At 40.0% G+C, this 16,638-nt stretch overlaps 1 protein-coding gene across 2 annotated transcripts in view; it reads left to right on the top strand.

Annotated features, from left to right (window-relative positions):
• DNAJC12 (DnaJ heat shock protein family (Hsp40) member C12) overlaps positions 1-16,638 on the top strand; it is a 35,911-nt gene that overhangs the window by 7,784 nt on the left and 11,489 nt on the right. For both annotated transcript variants that reach the window (XM_059395825.1, XM_059395824.1), the window contains exons 2-3: positions 3,897-3,975; positions 15,069-15,208. In XM_059395825.1, the coding sequence (XP_059251808.1) occupies positions 3,897-3,975; positions 15,069-15,208 (219 nt within the window). The remainder of the gene's footprint in view (positions 1-3,896; positions 3,976-15,068; positions 15,209-16,638) is intronic.

Genomic DNA, 16,638 nt, shown 5'->3' with positions numbered 1-16,638 from the left:
AGAGAGAGGGAGAGAACATGCACATGAGTTGGGGGAGGAGCACAGGGAGAGTGGGAGAGAAGTAGACTTCTTGCTGAGCATGGGGTCAAAACAATGACCCTGAGATCCGGACCTGAGCTGAAATCAAGGGTTGGATGCTTAACTGACCCAGCCGTCTAGGTTTCCCATGTGTGCATATTTGTAAGAGCATTTCCATACATATTTAGTGTCAGACTACCTTCATTCAAATACTGGCTGTGCTACTATGTGTATGGCCTTGGGACAGTTACTTAACTTTTCTATTTCTTGGTTTTCTAATCTGTAAAATGGGAAAAATAAAATAAAATATAATAATAAAATAAAATAGGGGCACCTGGGTGGCTCAGTGGGTTAAGCCTCTGCCTTCAGCCCAGGTCATGATCTCAGGGTCCTGGGATCGAGTCCCACATCGGGCTCTCTGCTCTGCAGGGAACCTGCTTCCTCCTCTCTCTCTCTCTGCTTACCTCTCTGCCCACTTGTGATCTCTCTCTGTCAAATAAATAAAATCTTTAAAAATATATATATGTATATAATATAATAAATAAAATAAAAAATAGTACTCCCTTCATTGAGTGATTGTGGGAATTAAATAAGATATTATATACATAGTGCTTAGAGTAGTGTCTGGCATATAAGTCTCAATAAATCTTAGCTTGGGGTACTTGGGTGGCTCAGTCAGTTAAGCTTCTGCCTTCAGCTTAGGTCACAATCCCAGCCTCCTGGAATTAAGCCCTGCATTGAGCCCCTTGCTCAGCAGGGAGCTGCTTCTCCCTCTGTCTGCTGCTCCCCCTGCTTGTGCTCTCTCTCCCTTTCTCTCTCTGTCATATAAATGTATCTACACACACACACACACACACACACAACATAATCCCTTTTAAGGTAAAACACTATGGTTTTGTGCTGCATATAATGCTTTGTAGTTTACATTTCCTCATAGAAATACGTTACATAATTTTTCTCAGATTATTGAAAGTCTTCTACTACAAGATGATTTTTAAATGACTGCAACATATTTCAGCCTATAACAATATTTTAATTAATTTTAATATTTTACTACTGGACACATAAGGTTTTGTTTGAAATTTATAATATTTTATTCATTGAACCTTCTTATAACTAAATAATTTTCCCAACTCTATCTCCTTAGACAAATTCCTAGAATTGGAATTGTTATATCAAACAGTGAAAAAATTATAGGCTTTTCATATACAGATATACATATATATGTATGTATTTTTATTATACATGTATTACATATTTATTTATTTATTTATTTCTAGGAAGTCTGCATCCTTACTGGGAGAGCAGGAAAGTGTTAATTTCTTTGCAGCCTGAGTGACACAGGTCATTATTATGCCCTGGATGTTTTGATTTATTTGATTTTGAGTAAAGTTGAACATTGTTTGTATGTTTATTGGCCAGCATAATCGGCAGTTTTCCAGACCATTGAGCATTGGGTCAGGAAGGCAGGACTCAGTGGACCTTGAAATGAGAGCCTCACTGGTCCAGGGGCTGTGGTTGGCACATGGGGTGGGGATGCTAGGAGATAGATAGAACATTCTCAAGACAAACTGACCTGCTGTACTCATTAGTTTACTCAGAACCAGCCCTACATAGGTGGCTTTGATAAATTTTGTGACACTAAAACTATAAAGAGTAATGAAAGACAGATATAGAGTATTCTTAATTTTTTAAAATATAAAATTGGCAAAGTAAAAAAAAATATAAAGAAGAAACTAATAATCACGTACATTAGCACTTTTAAGAATTAAACATTTTTATTCATTTGCTTCCATGGGCTGTTACTAGAATGTTTTCTAATGGGATAGGAAGGAAAAAATAAAACAATAACAACAACACTCCCCACCCCAATTTTCTACCTTTGATACATAGGTATAATTTTATCTATTTAGCTTATTAAAATCCTCCAATGTATATACATAAATATGTGTATAAGTATGCAAAAAAAGTCTTGAAGGGGGGATGTTATTCTGGGGGGATGAAGAGTAAAGGGACTTTTACTTTTTGGTCTGTATTGATATAAATTTTTTCAAAGAGAGATTGTGAATATTTATAAGTAACCTAATTAAAAATGCTTACTCTCTTAGAATCTTTTGAGTTTTTAATATTTTAAAATTTAAAAACAAACTTCATTCTCACTTTTCTTTGTTATACGAGCAGTTTATGGTAACTGCTTTATGGTTAAAGGGAGTACCCAAGGAGAGGAAACACAATTAACTAATTAAGAGATAATTTACTTTCATTGATTAGTGGATAGTAAATATGGAACTTATAATAGGTCCCTAAGTCTGAAGAATTTGACTATATAAAACAGTAGTTAAGATTATTGGATTTGAGGGGTGCCTGGGTGGCTCAGTGGGTTAAAGCCTCTGCCTTCAGCTCAGGTCATGATCCCAGGGTCCTGGAATCGAGCCCCACATCTGGCTTTCTGCCCAGCGGGGAGCCCGCTTCCCTTTCTCTCTCTGTCTGCCTCTCTGTCCACTTGTAATCTCTGTCTGTCAAATAAACAAAATCTTTATTAAAAAAAAAAGATTATTGGATTTGAATCCAATAAGTCCAACTAAGTCCAGCTGCTTAGTTAACAAAAAATTCAGCTTTTTTAGCAACTAGCTAAATGATTTCAGGCTAGTTACCTAGCCACTGACCTTTGGTTTTAGGTATCATTGAGCTCTTACTATGATCAGGCTTTGTGTTAAAGGCCCTAATTCAATCCATAAGGAAACTGAGGCACATGGAAGTTACAAACTTGCCTCAAGTCTGGGCAGAAATGAGGTTTAAAAGAAAGCGATCAGGGGTGCCTGGGTGGCTCAGTCAGTTAAGCTTCTGTCTTCCACTGGGGCCATGATCACAGGGTCCTGGGATGAAGCCTGCATCAAGCCCTGCATGAAAGCCCCTCATGGAGCCCTTCATGGAGCCCCTCACCTGGTCCTGTATTGGGCCTCCCTGCTCAGTGGGGGGTCTTTTTCTCCTTCTCCCTCTGCCCCTCTCCACCTCTTGTGTTCTTTCTCTCATTCTTTCTCTCTCAAATAAATAAATAAAATCTTAATAAAAAGAATAAAATGAAGCAATCAGATTGCTGAGCCATATAACCATTGTTGTCTCCTGCTGCTATCACTGGAATTACAATGAACAAAGACAAGTCTTGCTGATGCATGGTAACAAGGATTAGAGGGCTGAGTGAAAGCAAATCAAATAAAAACACCTCTCCAGCCTCATGTTAGTTTGGGATGGTTTCTCTTTTCCCAAGGCTTCTAGCCACACTGTTAATTGGTAACAAAATTAACAGGTTTGAATTCTGTCCTTTTTTTAAAAATTGCAAAATCCTATCCCTCTCTCTCTCTCTCTCTCTCTTTTTTTTTTTTGCAAAGTTCTTAATAAAGAAAAAAGAGGGGCAAAGGCAGAAAGAGGGAACTTATAATGGATAATTTATAAACTAGACAGTCATCCTTGAGTAATGAATGATGGCTAAGCATATTCTAAAGAGCTCAGATGATGAAAAAAAAAAGAACTCAGATGAGTGAACACATCAAAATTTATATATTCTTAGGATAGACATATCTGACCATTTTTGACATTTAAGTATATATTAGAGTCACAGGTGCCTTGGGCCATCATCTAAATGCAGTAGAAAGTTCAATTGTTATCACGGACTACTATTTGGATAGAAGTTTTCATTGGATGCTTTCTGAGTTTCATTATAGAGGGAATTACTTCTTAGAGTAAAAAGAATACAAATATAAAGATCAAAAGGAAAATTTGGGTGGAATATGGCTGTTTTGAGAAGGAATGATGCCCAGCTTCTTCCTTTATGCCATTTAAATTGGATTCCTTATTTTAAACATCGATTTTTATTTTAGGTTGAACAAATCATGGCAGAATTTAAAGTCAGAGCCTTGGAATGTCACCCTGACAAGCATCCTGAAAACTCCAAAGCTGGTAAGTATTTATTAATGCCTATTCCCCATGAAAATGAATAGCATCTAGAACTAAAAAGCTATTGAATAATAATTTAATTTCTTCTTGTATGTTATGCTCACACTTACTCTTTCATTCAATGCCCAAGAATGTTTTTGCACCATTGGATGGGAGGAGGGGAGCACCCGTGTAGGGTTTTTTTTCCCCCCAATAATATGGAACTTTCGTCTTTCTTTAGCTATCATGTGCTGCTTCCTGGTTTAAAATTTGACTATTTTATGCTTTATTTACTAGCTCTTGAGTGTTAACATGTCTTAAATATGTTTGTAACCAGGTGATTGCCTTGATGAGAACCTGGCTGTATTTCCTTCATTTGGGGGAACTGAATAATATGTCTCTATACAACATATGATAATACATTCATACTTTTGTTTTTTCTTTATCATAATTTAAATTCCATCATCATAAATTTTGACATAAATGCTTATGTGTATTTCAGCTTGAAAAAATACAAACCAATTATCTTTCCTTGACCCATCTCTCTCCTGTTCCTCTTCTGTTTCTCTTCTTACTTTTAGAGCCAAACTTCCTGAAAAAGTTCACAGTTGATATTTCTACTTTCCTTCACCAATTTTCAATTTATCCCAGTCTGACTTTCCCCTCACCTTTCTTGGGAATGACTCTTAGAATAGCCGCCAAGTCCTCTGGGCTGGCAATTCAACAGTTACTTTTTAGCTCTTATCTTCCCTGTGTTTGCATCAGAAATTGACACTGTTGACCGTGCCTCCTGGAAACATTCTTTTCTCTTAGATACCAAAATACACACTCCTGCTTTTCCTCCAACCTCTTGGGCTGATCTTTCTGTCTCTGTTGTGACTCCTTCCCTCTTCCCTAAGGTTCCCCCTAAACTCTATTCTAGGCTTACTCCCCGCTTTCTCTCTGCAGTCTTGTCCTGTTGGGTCCGTAATCAAAGGAGCGAGACTGATACAAAGCGAAGGTCAAGCAAAGCTTTATTTCACTCCAAGCATTGAGAATCAAACCAGTTGGGGCTGCTGCTGACAGAGAAGGCGACCCCTCCCTGCCTTGCCAACTAACTTTTAAAGGTCAAGGGCCATGTGGTTGAGCCTGGCCACACACAGGTGGCAAATGAGGTTGCAACACACAGAGAAAGCTGCACAGTCATGCTAGATCACATGTGACCAACTGAATCACAATTTACTGTATAGTAGATATTTGAACTAGCCTATCACCTTGGTCAGAATTGGCCCCCAAAAGGCGAGGCCCACACTCCTTGGTAGCTAGGGAGAGTGTATGCACGCCCCACTGATCGGATGTCTCCACCTGGCCTGACCCATCCTTGTATTTGGGCTTTGTTACCTGGGACTGATTTCCCCGACTTGCTTTTAAGTAAGTCGCCTTGAGGGGGGAGGGTTAGTTTAAGTTTTACTACAAAATCAACAAAATAACTGTTTAACTGGATGGAATTGCTCTGGCTAAATAGACCCTTACAGTCCAAATCTGTGATTTCAATTATCAGCTCTTTGTTGACGGCTCCCAAGTCAATCCTTAACTCTAGTTTTCACTGCTTCTTAGAATCCATTTGGAGACATTTCAGTCACCCTGTCAGAAACTGAACTCGTTTTCCTCTCACCCTCTCTAAAATCTTGCTCATTTTTCTGTGTTTCCCCATCTTAGTAAATGGCACCACCATCCATTTAGTTGGTCAAGCAGAAACCTATCACCCTCCTCTTCCCTATGCTACCACTGGTTAATTACTCAATCCTAGTGATTTACCTTCCACATTTCTCTCCTGGAGGTCCTCTTCCCTCCACCTTCACAGACCTTAGAGTAATAAGTCACCATCATTTCATGCCTGGATCCCCATAGCACTCCTTTAATTGCTTCACACCACAGGTAGTGGATTTCTTTTTAATTATGAAAAAAATATATAATATGTACAAAAAGGTCTAAGAATACTATAGCAAATACTCATATATGTATACCTAGCTTAAAACTTGACCAAAAAGCAGGGGTGCCTGGGTGGCTCAGTTGCTTAAATGTCTGACTCTTGGCTTCAGGTCACGATCCCAGGGTCATGATCTCAGTGTCATGGGGCTGAACCTTGTGTTGGGCTCTGTGCTGAGTGTGGAGCCTGCTTGCGATTCTGTGGAGCCTGCTCTGCGATTCCCTCTGTACCTCCCCACTTGTGTGCACTCACTTTCATTCTCTCTCTAAGAAAACAAAGAAACAAAAACTTTACTAATGCATTTGAAGTCTTTTGTGTTTTTCTACCCTGATTTTATCCTCAGGGTAGGTAATACTATCTTAAATTAGGTGATTATATTTACTATATGTGCATACTACAGGTTTGTGTGTAGTATGCATATGTATATGACTTTTCTATAAGGAAAATATTATGATTAATCCACATGCCTGTCTTAATCCACATTATACAATGATAAAATTCAAACCCCTCTCCATTAAAAACATTTTCCCTTATATTATAGCTTTTTATTAATTTTCTCTAGAAGTTGTTGACCTGTATAACCAGGTCATTTTCCAATATATGAAGTCATTTCTTTGTTAGAGTTAACTATTATTTTCAGGCATTTGATTTTTACCCTACTTATTAAGGCATAATTTGCTTAAGGTAGTGTGAATGAATCGTAAGTATAAACTTGATAAATTCATCTATGCATAACCAGTTTAACCACTGCTCAGAGGAAGATGTAGAACATTTCTGGTACCCCAGAAGTCCCTTTTCACATCCTGTTTGTTTATTTATTTATTTATTTAAAAGATTTTATTTATTTATTTGACACAGAGAGAGAGATAACAGTTAGGCAGAGAGGCAGGCGGAGGCGGGGGGAAGCAGGCTCCCTGCTGTTTAAAGTCAGCATCCTCTCCGATTTTTAGCTCTCTATTATCATTGATTAGTTCTTCGTGGCTTTGAATTTCACATAAATGGAATCAGACAGTCCTCTTTTGTGTGCGGTTTCTTTGCTTTGCATTAAGTTTGATATTTGCCCATTTTGTACAGGTACCAATAGTTCATTTCTTGTGATTGCTGGGCCTTTATGTACAAGCCCCTTCATGTGCTCTCCGTCTCTCCATTTTCATCTTCTCTCCACCACCATGCCCACTATTCCATGTTTCTGCCACACAGGACTACCTTGGCTCCTTAATGTGCCCTGTTTTCAGCTCTTCATTTTTTTTTTTTTAAGAGAGAGAGGAGCAGGCAGGGGTAGGGGAGGGACAGAAAGGGAGAGCAGGGCTTTATCCCACGACCTAGATCATGACCTAAGCTGAAATCAAGAGTTGGATGCTTAACCAACCAACTGAACCACCCAGTTGCCCTTCCACTTCAGACCTTTATGCCTGCTGCTTCCTCTGTCTGGCTCCCTATGATGTCTGTACACTTCTCTGCTTTGCTTTGATTGGTTAGGTCACTCCTGTGTCAGGTTTCAGCTTAGCCATCACTCCCTCTGTTAAGTCATGTGAGCCCTACATACTCAGAGCACCCTATATATCATGCAGAAAACTGTGTATCACACTGTCTCCTTGTTGCGTATTTGCTTGTCAGTCATACTGAAAGCTCAGTGAGGCAGGTTTCCTGCCATCTTGTTCACAGTACTGTGTCCCATACCTCACATTGTACCTACCATGGAGGACACTTAATTTGTGCAAATCATTTATTGAATGACTGAGTGAATAAATTCATGAGCATTTCTTTAGGAGACATATTAATTACCTCTTTGAACTGGAGTTACTATTAAAATAGATGTCCTAGGACTCCTGGGTGGCTCAACTCTTGATTTTGGTTCAGGTCATGATCTCAGAGTCCTGGGATTGAGTCAGCATGGGGTTCTGAGCTCAGGTTGGGAGTCTGCTTAAGGATTCTCTCTCTCCCTTGCCCTCAGCCTCCCCCACCCCCAGCTTGCACTCAGTCTCCCAGTTAAATAAATAAATTTTTTTAAAAAAGTTAGATCTCCTAACATAAAAGTATAAAAATTTAATAAACACTTAAAAACAACCACAACCCCAGGTTATTCTTTAACTGGGTTCTTTTCCAATAAAGCATGGCTTTGAGTTCTTTCTTTGTCCCTGGTAAGCAATTTCTATTTGGGATACATGATGAATCACTGTGCAATCATTGCCATTTTTGGTTGCCATAGTGATGGGTGTTTTCACGTATGGGCTATCTCAAGGCTTCTTGTTCAGAGGAACACTGAACTGTAAATATTGTTTAAAATGAAAGGTACACAGACATCAGTATCTTCCCCTGTCAGGCTTGCACTTGATAGATGAGTCAACCTGTGGTAGAAATTGTTTTCAAATCTGTTTAAGCATCCATTTACTCAATTTGGATTGATACGACTTTCTGAAAATTTAAGTGGGTCTTTATACACTTGGAAAACAATTATAGGTACTGATAAAAGTATTTTAAAATATCAAATGGGGGGGTGCCTGGGTGGCTCAGTGGGTTAAGCCGCTGCCTTCAGCTCAGGTCATGATCTCAGGGTCCTGGAATCAAGTCTTGCATCGGGCTCTCTGCTCAGCAGGGAGCCTGCTTCCCTCTCTCTCTCTCTCTGCCTGCCTCTCTGTCTACTTGTGATCTGTCTCTGTCAAATAAATAAATAAAATCTTAAAAAAAATATTAAATGGGGCACTTGGTTGGTTAAGTGTCCAACTCTTGGTTTTAACTTAGGTCGTGATCTCAGGGTTAAGAGATTAAGCCCCACATTGGGCTCTGCTCAGTGGGGAGTCTGCTTGAAATTGTCTCCCTTTCCCTCTGCCCCACCCCTACTCCCATGCATGCATATACTGTCTCTTTAATAAATAAATAAATCTTAAAAAAATAAATAAAATATTGGGGCACCTGGGTGGCTCAGTGTTCAGGAAGCCTGCTTCTCCCTCTCCCACCCTTCCTGCTTGTGTTCCCTCTCTTGCTGTGTCTCTCTGTCAAATAAATAAATAAACTCTTTTAATAAATAAATAAAATACTAAAAATATTTATATATTTTTTAAAGAATTCACCCAGATGCCAAATTTTAGTTTGGCAGAAATCCAGAATACATTAGGTAGATTTTGAAATCATTTCATCAAAGTGAAAGCTTATAGAGCAACTGCCGTAGGAGAAATTAAACTTGTATATATACCTTTTTGGTTCATTAAGTGTAGTCTCAACCATTTCCACTGAAATTACTAATCTGTTAGCATGATGGAATAGTAGATATGGAGAACAATCTTGTCTGTCCAGATTGCTCCTCAATCCCACTGATGAGCTAGTTGACCTTGGGCAATCTCTTGAGTGTCAGCATTCTCATAGGAAACCTGGGTAGACTCATAGTATATTGCTTCATGTATCTCCTATGAAGACTAAATGAGGTAGCTTGTATGCAGGAATAGCTCAATGAATGTTGGCAGTTATGATTCAATGGACTTTCTTTTCTTGTTTTTATGCAGCATTCCAAGATAAGTTTTTTTTTTTTTTAAATTTTAGAAAGAAAGTGTGCATGCATTTGTGCACGAGAGTGGGTTAGGAGGTGAGGCAGAGAGAGAATCTTTTTTGTTTGTTTGTTTTTTTTAAGATTTTATTAGAGAATCTTAAGCAGGTTCCATACCCAGCGTGCTGCAGAAATTGTGCCACAGAGCACAAGAGCTCCTGGCTGGTTCTCATACCAGTCCTGTGTATCTGCATGGCAGGAGCTATTTCAGACCAATGCTTCGTATGTTTCTCTCTGACCCTGAAGAAAGGGATTGCAGACTAAATTAAAGATCTGTGAAATGGCATTTTTGTTATTGATATGTAGGCTGCAAAAACATTTGGATATTTGAGGGAGAGCTCCTTGTCCTTGCTAACGTATCTTTCCAAGTCTCCATGCTTTCTTACTTTAAAAACCCTTTATTGCATTTCCCCCTATGAATAAAAATAACATAACATGTTGAAAGTGAAAGTCTGCTCTTATCACTTCCTGCCAGGGAACCACTATTAATAGTGGTATATTTTCCTCCAGATTTTTTCGAAGTATGGTCTGACATCATATTTTTATTATTATTTTTAAAGTAAGTGTAAGTTGCCTACATTAAAAATATGACTGTAACAATACCAATTCAATTGTGAAATATGCATTTAAAAGAACCTCTGTATTTTCAGAGTAGATCTAGGAGTTAAAATGGAATGTCTCTCAAAGGTCCCAGCATCATTTGCTCTTATAAGCTTGTAAAATGAGATCTCTCTTCCCAGAACGGGTAAATGTTTATCTTTTTGTGACTCATTTGATTAGCTGGTATATTAAAGGACAAATATAAACCCAAACTCATTTTTAATAAGTGTGGCGGAGAGGATGGAACAAGGAAAGGCCAGCTATCAGGAAAGATAAAGTATCTTTAGCTTTCTGCTTATCAGTTGTCGAGGGATTGAGAGCACAATAGTCCCAGGCAGGCTTCTTTCATTTTGCAGACTCTGGATACCGGCTAACAGTAATGTGCAAAGAGCAGGTGACTCATAGATAAATATGTAAATCTTTATAAACACTGCTGTAGTAGGAACTGGAATGTGCATCTGTGGTGGTAATTTAATGAGCTTTTTATTCCCTTTGGAAAAAGTGACATCTTATTTGTACAGTGGGATATTTAAGTTGTCCTCAGCAGTAGAAAGGATTACTCACTACAGCGAGCTGCTATGGCAAGATGCTTTTTATTAGCTTGTTTATTCTCCTGTAATTTCCAATAGCCCCAACTTTAGGGTCTTCCCTTTAACCCACTAATTGCTATACCTCCAGCAGCGATATTAGTTAATGGCTTATTAGGTTTTGTGCTGTCCAGCTTTGGGACAGGTCTTGGAGGGACCCTGCCATGGCAGGGAGCATCTCTGATTGTTGGGGGAACACTTAAAGTGGTGGTGTTTGGAGGAGGGGGGCTCAGGAAAAGCAATTATTTACCACCTGGGTACAGAAGAGTTTCAGTATTTTCAATTCTGTCAGTATAATTTTTTTAAGATTTTATTTATTTATTTGACAGAGAGAGAGATCACAAGTAGCCAGAGAGGCAGGCATAGAGGGGGGAAGCAGGTTCCCCGCCAAGCAGAGAGCCTGATGCGAGGCTGGATCCCAGGACCATGAGACTATGACCTGAGCCAAAGGCGGAGGCTTAACCCACTGAGCCACCCAGGCACCCCAATACTGTCAGTATTGATTGTACATTTGCCTCAATGCCTGTTTGAGAGACTCTTGATTACTTCCCATTTTTAAAAAATATTTTATTTATTTATTTATTTATTTTTAGAGAGAGAGAGAGAGAGTGCATGTGAGCAGGGGGAGGAACGAAGGGAGAGGGAGAGAGAGAATCGCAAGCAGATTTGCACTGAGCATGTAGTGCAGTGTAGGGCTAGACCCCATGACCATGCAATCATGACCTGAGTGGAAATCAAGAGTCAAAAGTTTAACCGACTGAGTCACCCAGGTAACCCCCCACCATGAGGTATTTTTAAACACTATCAGGGCAATTTAAATTAGTTTCCCCCTGACAGTATTAAAATATTCCTAATTCACAAAATGTTTTAATGATATGTGTCATTTTTTTGGTGGTTGGAGCTCAGGGAATAGCACTATATATTATCTTTCTCACACTCAAAATAGGAAGCGTTCACTCATTGGTTCATTGAACAGACAGCTCTTGAGCACCTGCTATGCTGTTTCAGTGCAAAGGATATAGCAGAGACCAAAAATGATAAAGTCTCTGTTTTCACAGAGTTTATATTGTGGTAGAGGAGATAGATCATAAACAAAAAACTACATAATGGCTGATAAAGGCGTGGTGCTGGTGGGCAGTCATTTTATACAGCATAGTCAGGGAAGACCCCCTCTGCAAGACAGGATCTGAGATGACATATGAGTGCCTGGTGTAAAAGTATTCTTTGCAGAAAGGATAGTAAGTGCCAAGGTCCTGGGGCTGGGGTGTCCTTGGTGTACTTAAGATGCATCAGGGAAGCTCCTATGGCTGTAGCAAGGGGAGATGGGGAGAATAGAATAAAATGAGGTCAGAGAAGGAAGAGATGGTAAAAGGCAGGCAGAACATATCAGACCTACTAGCCATGCCACTGGTGGTAAGAAATTGCAGTTTTACTGTAAGACAACTGGGAAGTCATTAAAAGTCATTTTGAGCAGAGGAGTGATACTATGCCACTTATTTTTTAAAAGATCTCTCTAACTGTTTTGTAGAAAACGGACTGAGACAAAGGCAGGGAGACCAGCTGAGAAGCTAGTATAATACTCGAACCAAGAGAAGACAGTGGCTTGAACCAGAGTGGGGGTAGTGGAAGTGGCAACAAGGGGTCAGATCTTAGATATATTTTAAAAGTAGAGCCAGTAGGGTTTGCTAAGGGATTAGAAGTGAGACGTAAGAGAAAATGTCAAGGATGATCCAAGTATAGAGAAAACTAATGAAATATTTTCTGACTCCCCAAGCGGAGAAGTCTTGCTTCTATATTTCTATCACATTAAATTTGAAATGATTTGCTTATATATCTGCTTCCTTATTAGACTCTGAGGTTCTCAAGGGCACAATTAGGATCTTACTGGTGAATGGTGTCATTTTATTTTCTCTGGAGGTGGAGGAGAAGCTGTGGATTGGAGAGTAACATCCATTGCAAGAAAATGGAAGAAGCAGAAAGGCAGTCAGTGGAGCGCGGCAGCTGGGAAGCCTAGCAGGCTTGGGTTTGATTTGTGGCTCCATCACTTGAAGTTTTGGGACTTTGGATAAGTTACATTGACTCCTTTAGGCTTAGGTTCTGTAAAATGGGAATAATAATAATGATAATGATAATAATATCCACATCATAAGGTTGTTGTGAAGAAGAAAGAAACCCTGTACTCAATAGCAATCATTTCCCATTTCCCCATGCCCAGCCCCTGGTAACCATGAATCTACTTACTCTCGCTACAGATTTTTCTATTTTTTAAAAAAGATTTTATTTATTTATTTTTAAATTTTATTTAATGGAGAGAGAGAGAGGTGGAGATTGTGAGAGCGGAGGGGAGGAGGAAGGAGAGGGAGAAGCAGACTACCCACTGAGCAGGGTGCCTGATGAGGGACTTGATGATAGGACCCCGGGATCATGACCTGAGCTGAAGGCAGTCGCTTAACCAACTGAGCCACCCAGGTGCCCAGATTTTATTTATTTATTTATTTGAGAGAGAGAAAGAGAGCATGAGCTGGGCATGGAGGGGTAGAGGGAGAGGGAGAAACAGACTCCCCACTTATGAGGAAGCCTGATGTGGGCTCGATCCCAGGACCCTGAGATCATGACCTGAGACGAAGGCAGATGGCTAATCGACTGAGCCACCCAGGCGCCCCTCATCCACTTTTTAAAAATATTTAATTTATTTATTTGACAGAGAGAGACACAGTGAGAAAGGGATCACAAGCAGGGAGAGTGGGAGAAGGAGAAGCCGGCTTTCCGCTGAGCAGGGAGCCCAGTGTGGGGCTCGATCCCAGGACCCTGGAATCATGACCTGAGCCGAAGGCAGACACTTAACGCCTGAGACACCGAGGCGCCCCTGAAAGAAAGAAAACCAATTGACTGCAAATTTTGAGGGTTTATTTTTAGATTCATAATATCCCATTTATTTATGTTTACTCTAATGCTAATACCATACTGTTTCATTACTGTAGCTTTGTAGAAAGTTTTAAATTGGAAAGTGTGAGTTCTTCCAACTTTGTTTTTGTTTTTCAAGATTGTTTTGGCTATTCTGAGTCCCTTACATGTACATACGGATTTTTAGGATCAACTTGTCAATTTCTGCTAAAAAAGGCACCTGGGATTTTGATAGAGATCGCATTAAATCTAAAGAGCAGTTTGGAGAATATTACCATCTTAGCAATGTTAGGTCTTCTGATCCTTGAACATGCATATTTATTTATTTAGATATTTAATTTCTTCCAACAGTGTTTTATAGTTTTCAATATATAAATCTTGCATTTCTTTTGTTCAACATTTTTTTCTAAGTATTTTATTCTTTTTGATGCTATTGTAAATGGGATTCCTTCCCGGATTTCATTTTCAGATTGCTCACTGCTATGGTATAAAAACACAATTGATTTTTGTGTATTGTTCTATAGAAAGTTTGAACTTCATTGGGGAGCAGAAGGGACACTGGAAGTGTTTACAGAAGGGACATGGATGGTTTCTATTGTATGCCATTTGGTCAAATAGATCAGTGACAAAGTTACCATTTATCAACTGCCCACCATGTTACTTCCTGTGCTTAAACCCTCCCAATAGCTTCTTACTGTTCTTACAGTAAGAAGAACAAAAAACAGACCAGAATCCTTAGGGCTCTAAGTTCCTGGATGACTGGGTCCTTGTCTACTCGACAGCCCCGTTCCTCATTTCCTCGTCATGCTTTCCCAGCCCTGTGTCCTCCAGCCACATGGTCCTTTTATATTTTTTTAAAGAAATATACATATATATATTTTAAAGATTTATTTACTTGACAGAGATCACAAGTAGGCAGAGAGGCAGGCAGAGAGAGGAAGGGAAGCAGGCTCCCTGCTGAGCAGAGAGCCCAATGTGGGGCTCGATCCCAGAACCCTAGGATCATGACCTGAGTTGAAGGCAGAGGCCACTGAGCCACCCGGACGCTCCCACTAGGGCCCTTTCTATTTTCTCTAAATCACTGTGCTCCTTCCTGCCTCAGGGTCTTCCTTTCCACTCTTCCTCTAGCCCGATTACTACCCTTCCTCACAACTACCAGTAGCAAAGGTAGTCGTCTTCTGAGTAGACAAAACTGTAATTTTTTTTGATGTTTCTAAATGTCAATCCCACTAAATAGTTCGTGTCTATGCTTCCCACCTGTGTCATCAACACCCGGAATAGCACTGGCGCTCAGTAAAGAGAGTGGATAAACTGTGCGCCAGGAGCTGTACATACATGACCTCACTTGTCCTTGTGATTCATTCTACACATGAGGAAATGAAAGCTTGAAGAGGTGAACTGGCCCAAGGTCACATAGCCGGTAAATAACAGACCTGTTCCAGTGAGATCCCTTTGCTTGGGAGTTTAAAATAACTCCTTCAAGAGAGAAGTGCTCAACTTTTGATCTGTTTTCCAGTGGAGACTTTTCAGAAACTGCAGAAGGCAAAGGATGTTCTGACAAATACGGAGAGTCGTGCCCGTTATGACCACTGGCGCAGGAGCCAGATGTCGATGCCATTCCAGCAGTGGGAAGCTTTGAGTGACTCGGTGAAAACGGTGGGTTTCTCTTTGAGCCTGAAGCTCAGGCTGCCCATGGATTAGACTCACGTAGTAGCTTAAAAAGTCAATAGGCAGTAGGAGGGAGAAGACCAAGAAGCTGATAGAATACGGATATGACTCCGTGTCCACAAACCCTATGGAGGGGAATTCAATGGATCAGTGCCAGAAGAGCTGATGACTGTGATTGTCACTCTGCTTGGCTGTTTGATTCCATATCTATACTCCTCACTGGCATTTATTGTTTTATACATTCTTTTTTTTTTTTTTTAAGAATTTATTTATTTGACAGAGAGAGAGACAGAGACCACAAGTAGGCAGAGAGGCAGGCAGAGAGAGAGGGGGAAGCAGACTCCCCACCAAGCAGAGAGCCCGATGTAGGGCTCCATCCCAGGACCCCTAGATCATGACCTGGGCCGAAGGCAGAGGCTTAACCCACTGAGCCACCCAGGTGCCCTGTTTTATATGTTCTGACAACTGTGCTTCTCAAGTGGTTCATATAATACTCCTGAATTTTGAACTAGTGCAAATTCATCTCTTCCATCCTTTTAGTTCTTTTCGTAAGGCTTATAAATTCTATAAAAAACAGAGCCTGATTAGTTAAAGAAAGCTGTAAATTATTTTAAATTTATTCTTGTTACAAATTCTGGTGAAAGAGTCATTGTATTGATGTAGAGAGACTTTAAATCATTGCGTTCTCTTTCTTCATGCTATTAAAAAAACTAAATATAAAAGTCATCACCATAATTGCTGAGTTAGACACTTACTTTGTTCTTACATTTGCATTTATATATATATTTCAATATATAAAAATTATATTTATTTAAATATATGTTTAGGAGGGGAGGGGCAGAGGGAGAGAGAAAGAATCTTAAGCAGGCTCCATGCCTAGCATAGAGCCGAAGGGGGGCTTGATGTCACAACCATGAGATCATGACCTGAGCTAAAATCAAGTCACACACTGACTGAGCCACCCAGGCGCCCCAACAGAGAAACTATGACTTGGGCTTGCTGCATGATCTCAGAGTCCTGATGCTGAGCCTGGCCATGAACCCTGAGCCCCAGGTGGAACCCTGGGTGGAGCCCCCACATCAGACTCAGCACTCAGTGGGGAGTCTGCTTCTCCCTTTCTTTCTGCTCGTCCTCTTGCTCATGCTCTCTCTCTCTCAAATAAACAAAACCTTTAGAAAAAAGAGTTAATAGGCACACATTTTTGGTGAATTGATTGTTTGACAAATTGATCCCTTCTGGGAAGGCTCTTTGGGCTCTTTGAGTTACCCTCACGTGGATCTGTTTGTCCACTGATTGTTCTTGGGTTCCTGGGCTTGGTGAGGTGTCCTTGGGGTGAGTCCAGTTGGCTACAAATGACAGGGGAAGCTTCCTACTATGCCCGTTTGGTTACCCTTTCCCCAGGAAACAGTGTGTAATTC

This window comes from Mustela nigripes, chromosome 4, assembly GCF_022355385.1.
Source record: "Mustela nigripes isolate SB6536 chromosome 4, MUSNIG.SB6536, whole genome shotgun sequence".
NCBI lineage: Eukaryota > Metazoa > Chordata > Mammalia > Carnivora > Mustelidae > Mustela > Mustela nigripes.
The sequence above is the reverse complement of the archived record's forward strand: the minus strand, read 5'-3'. Positions and strand labels throughout refer to the sequence as shown.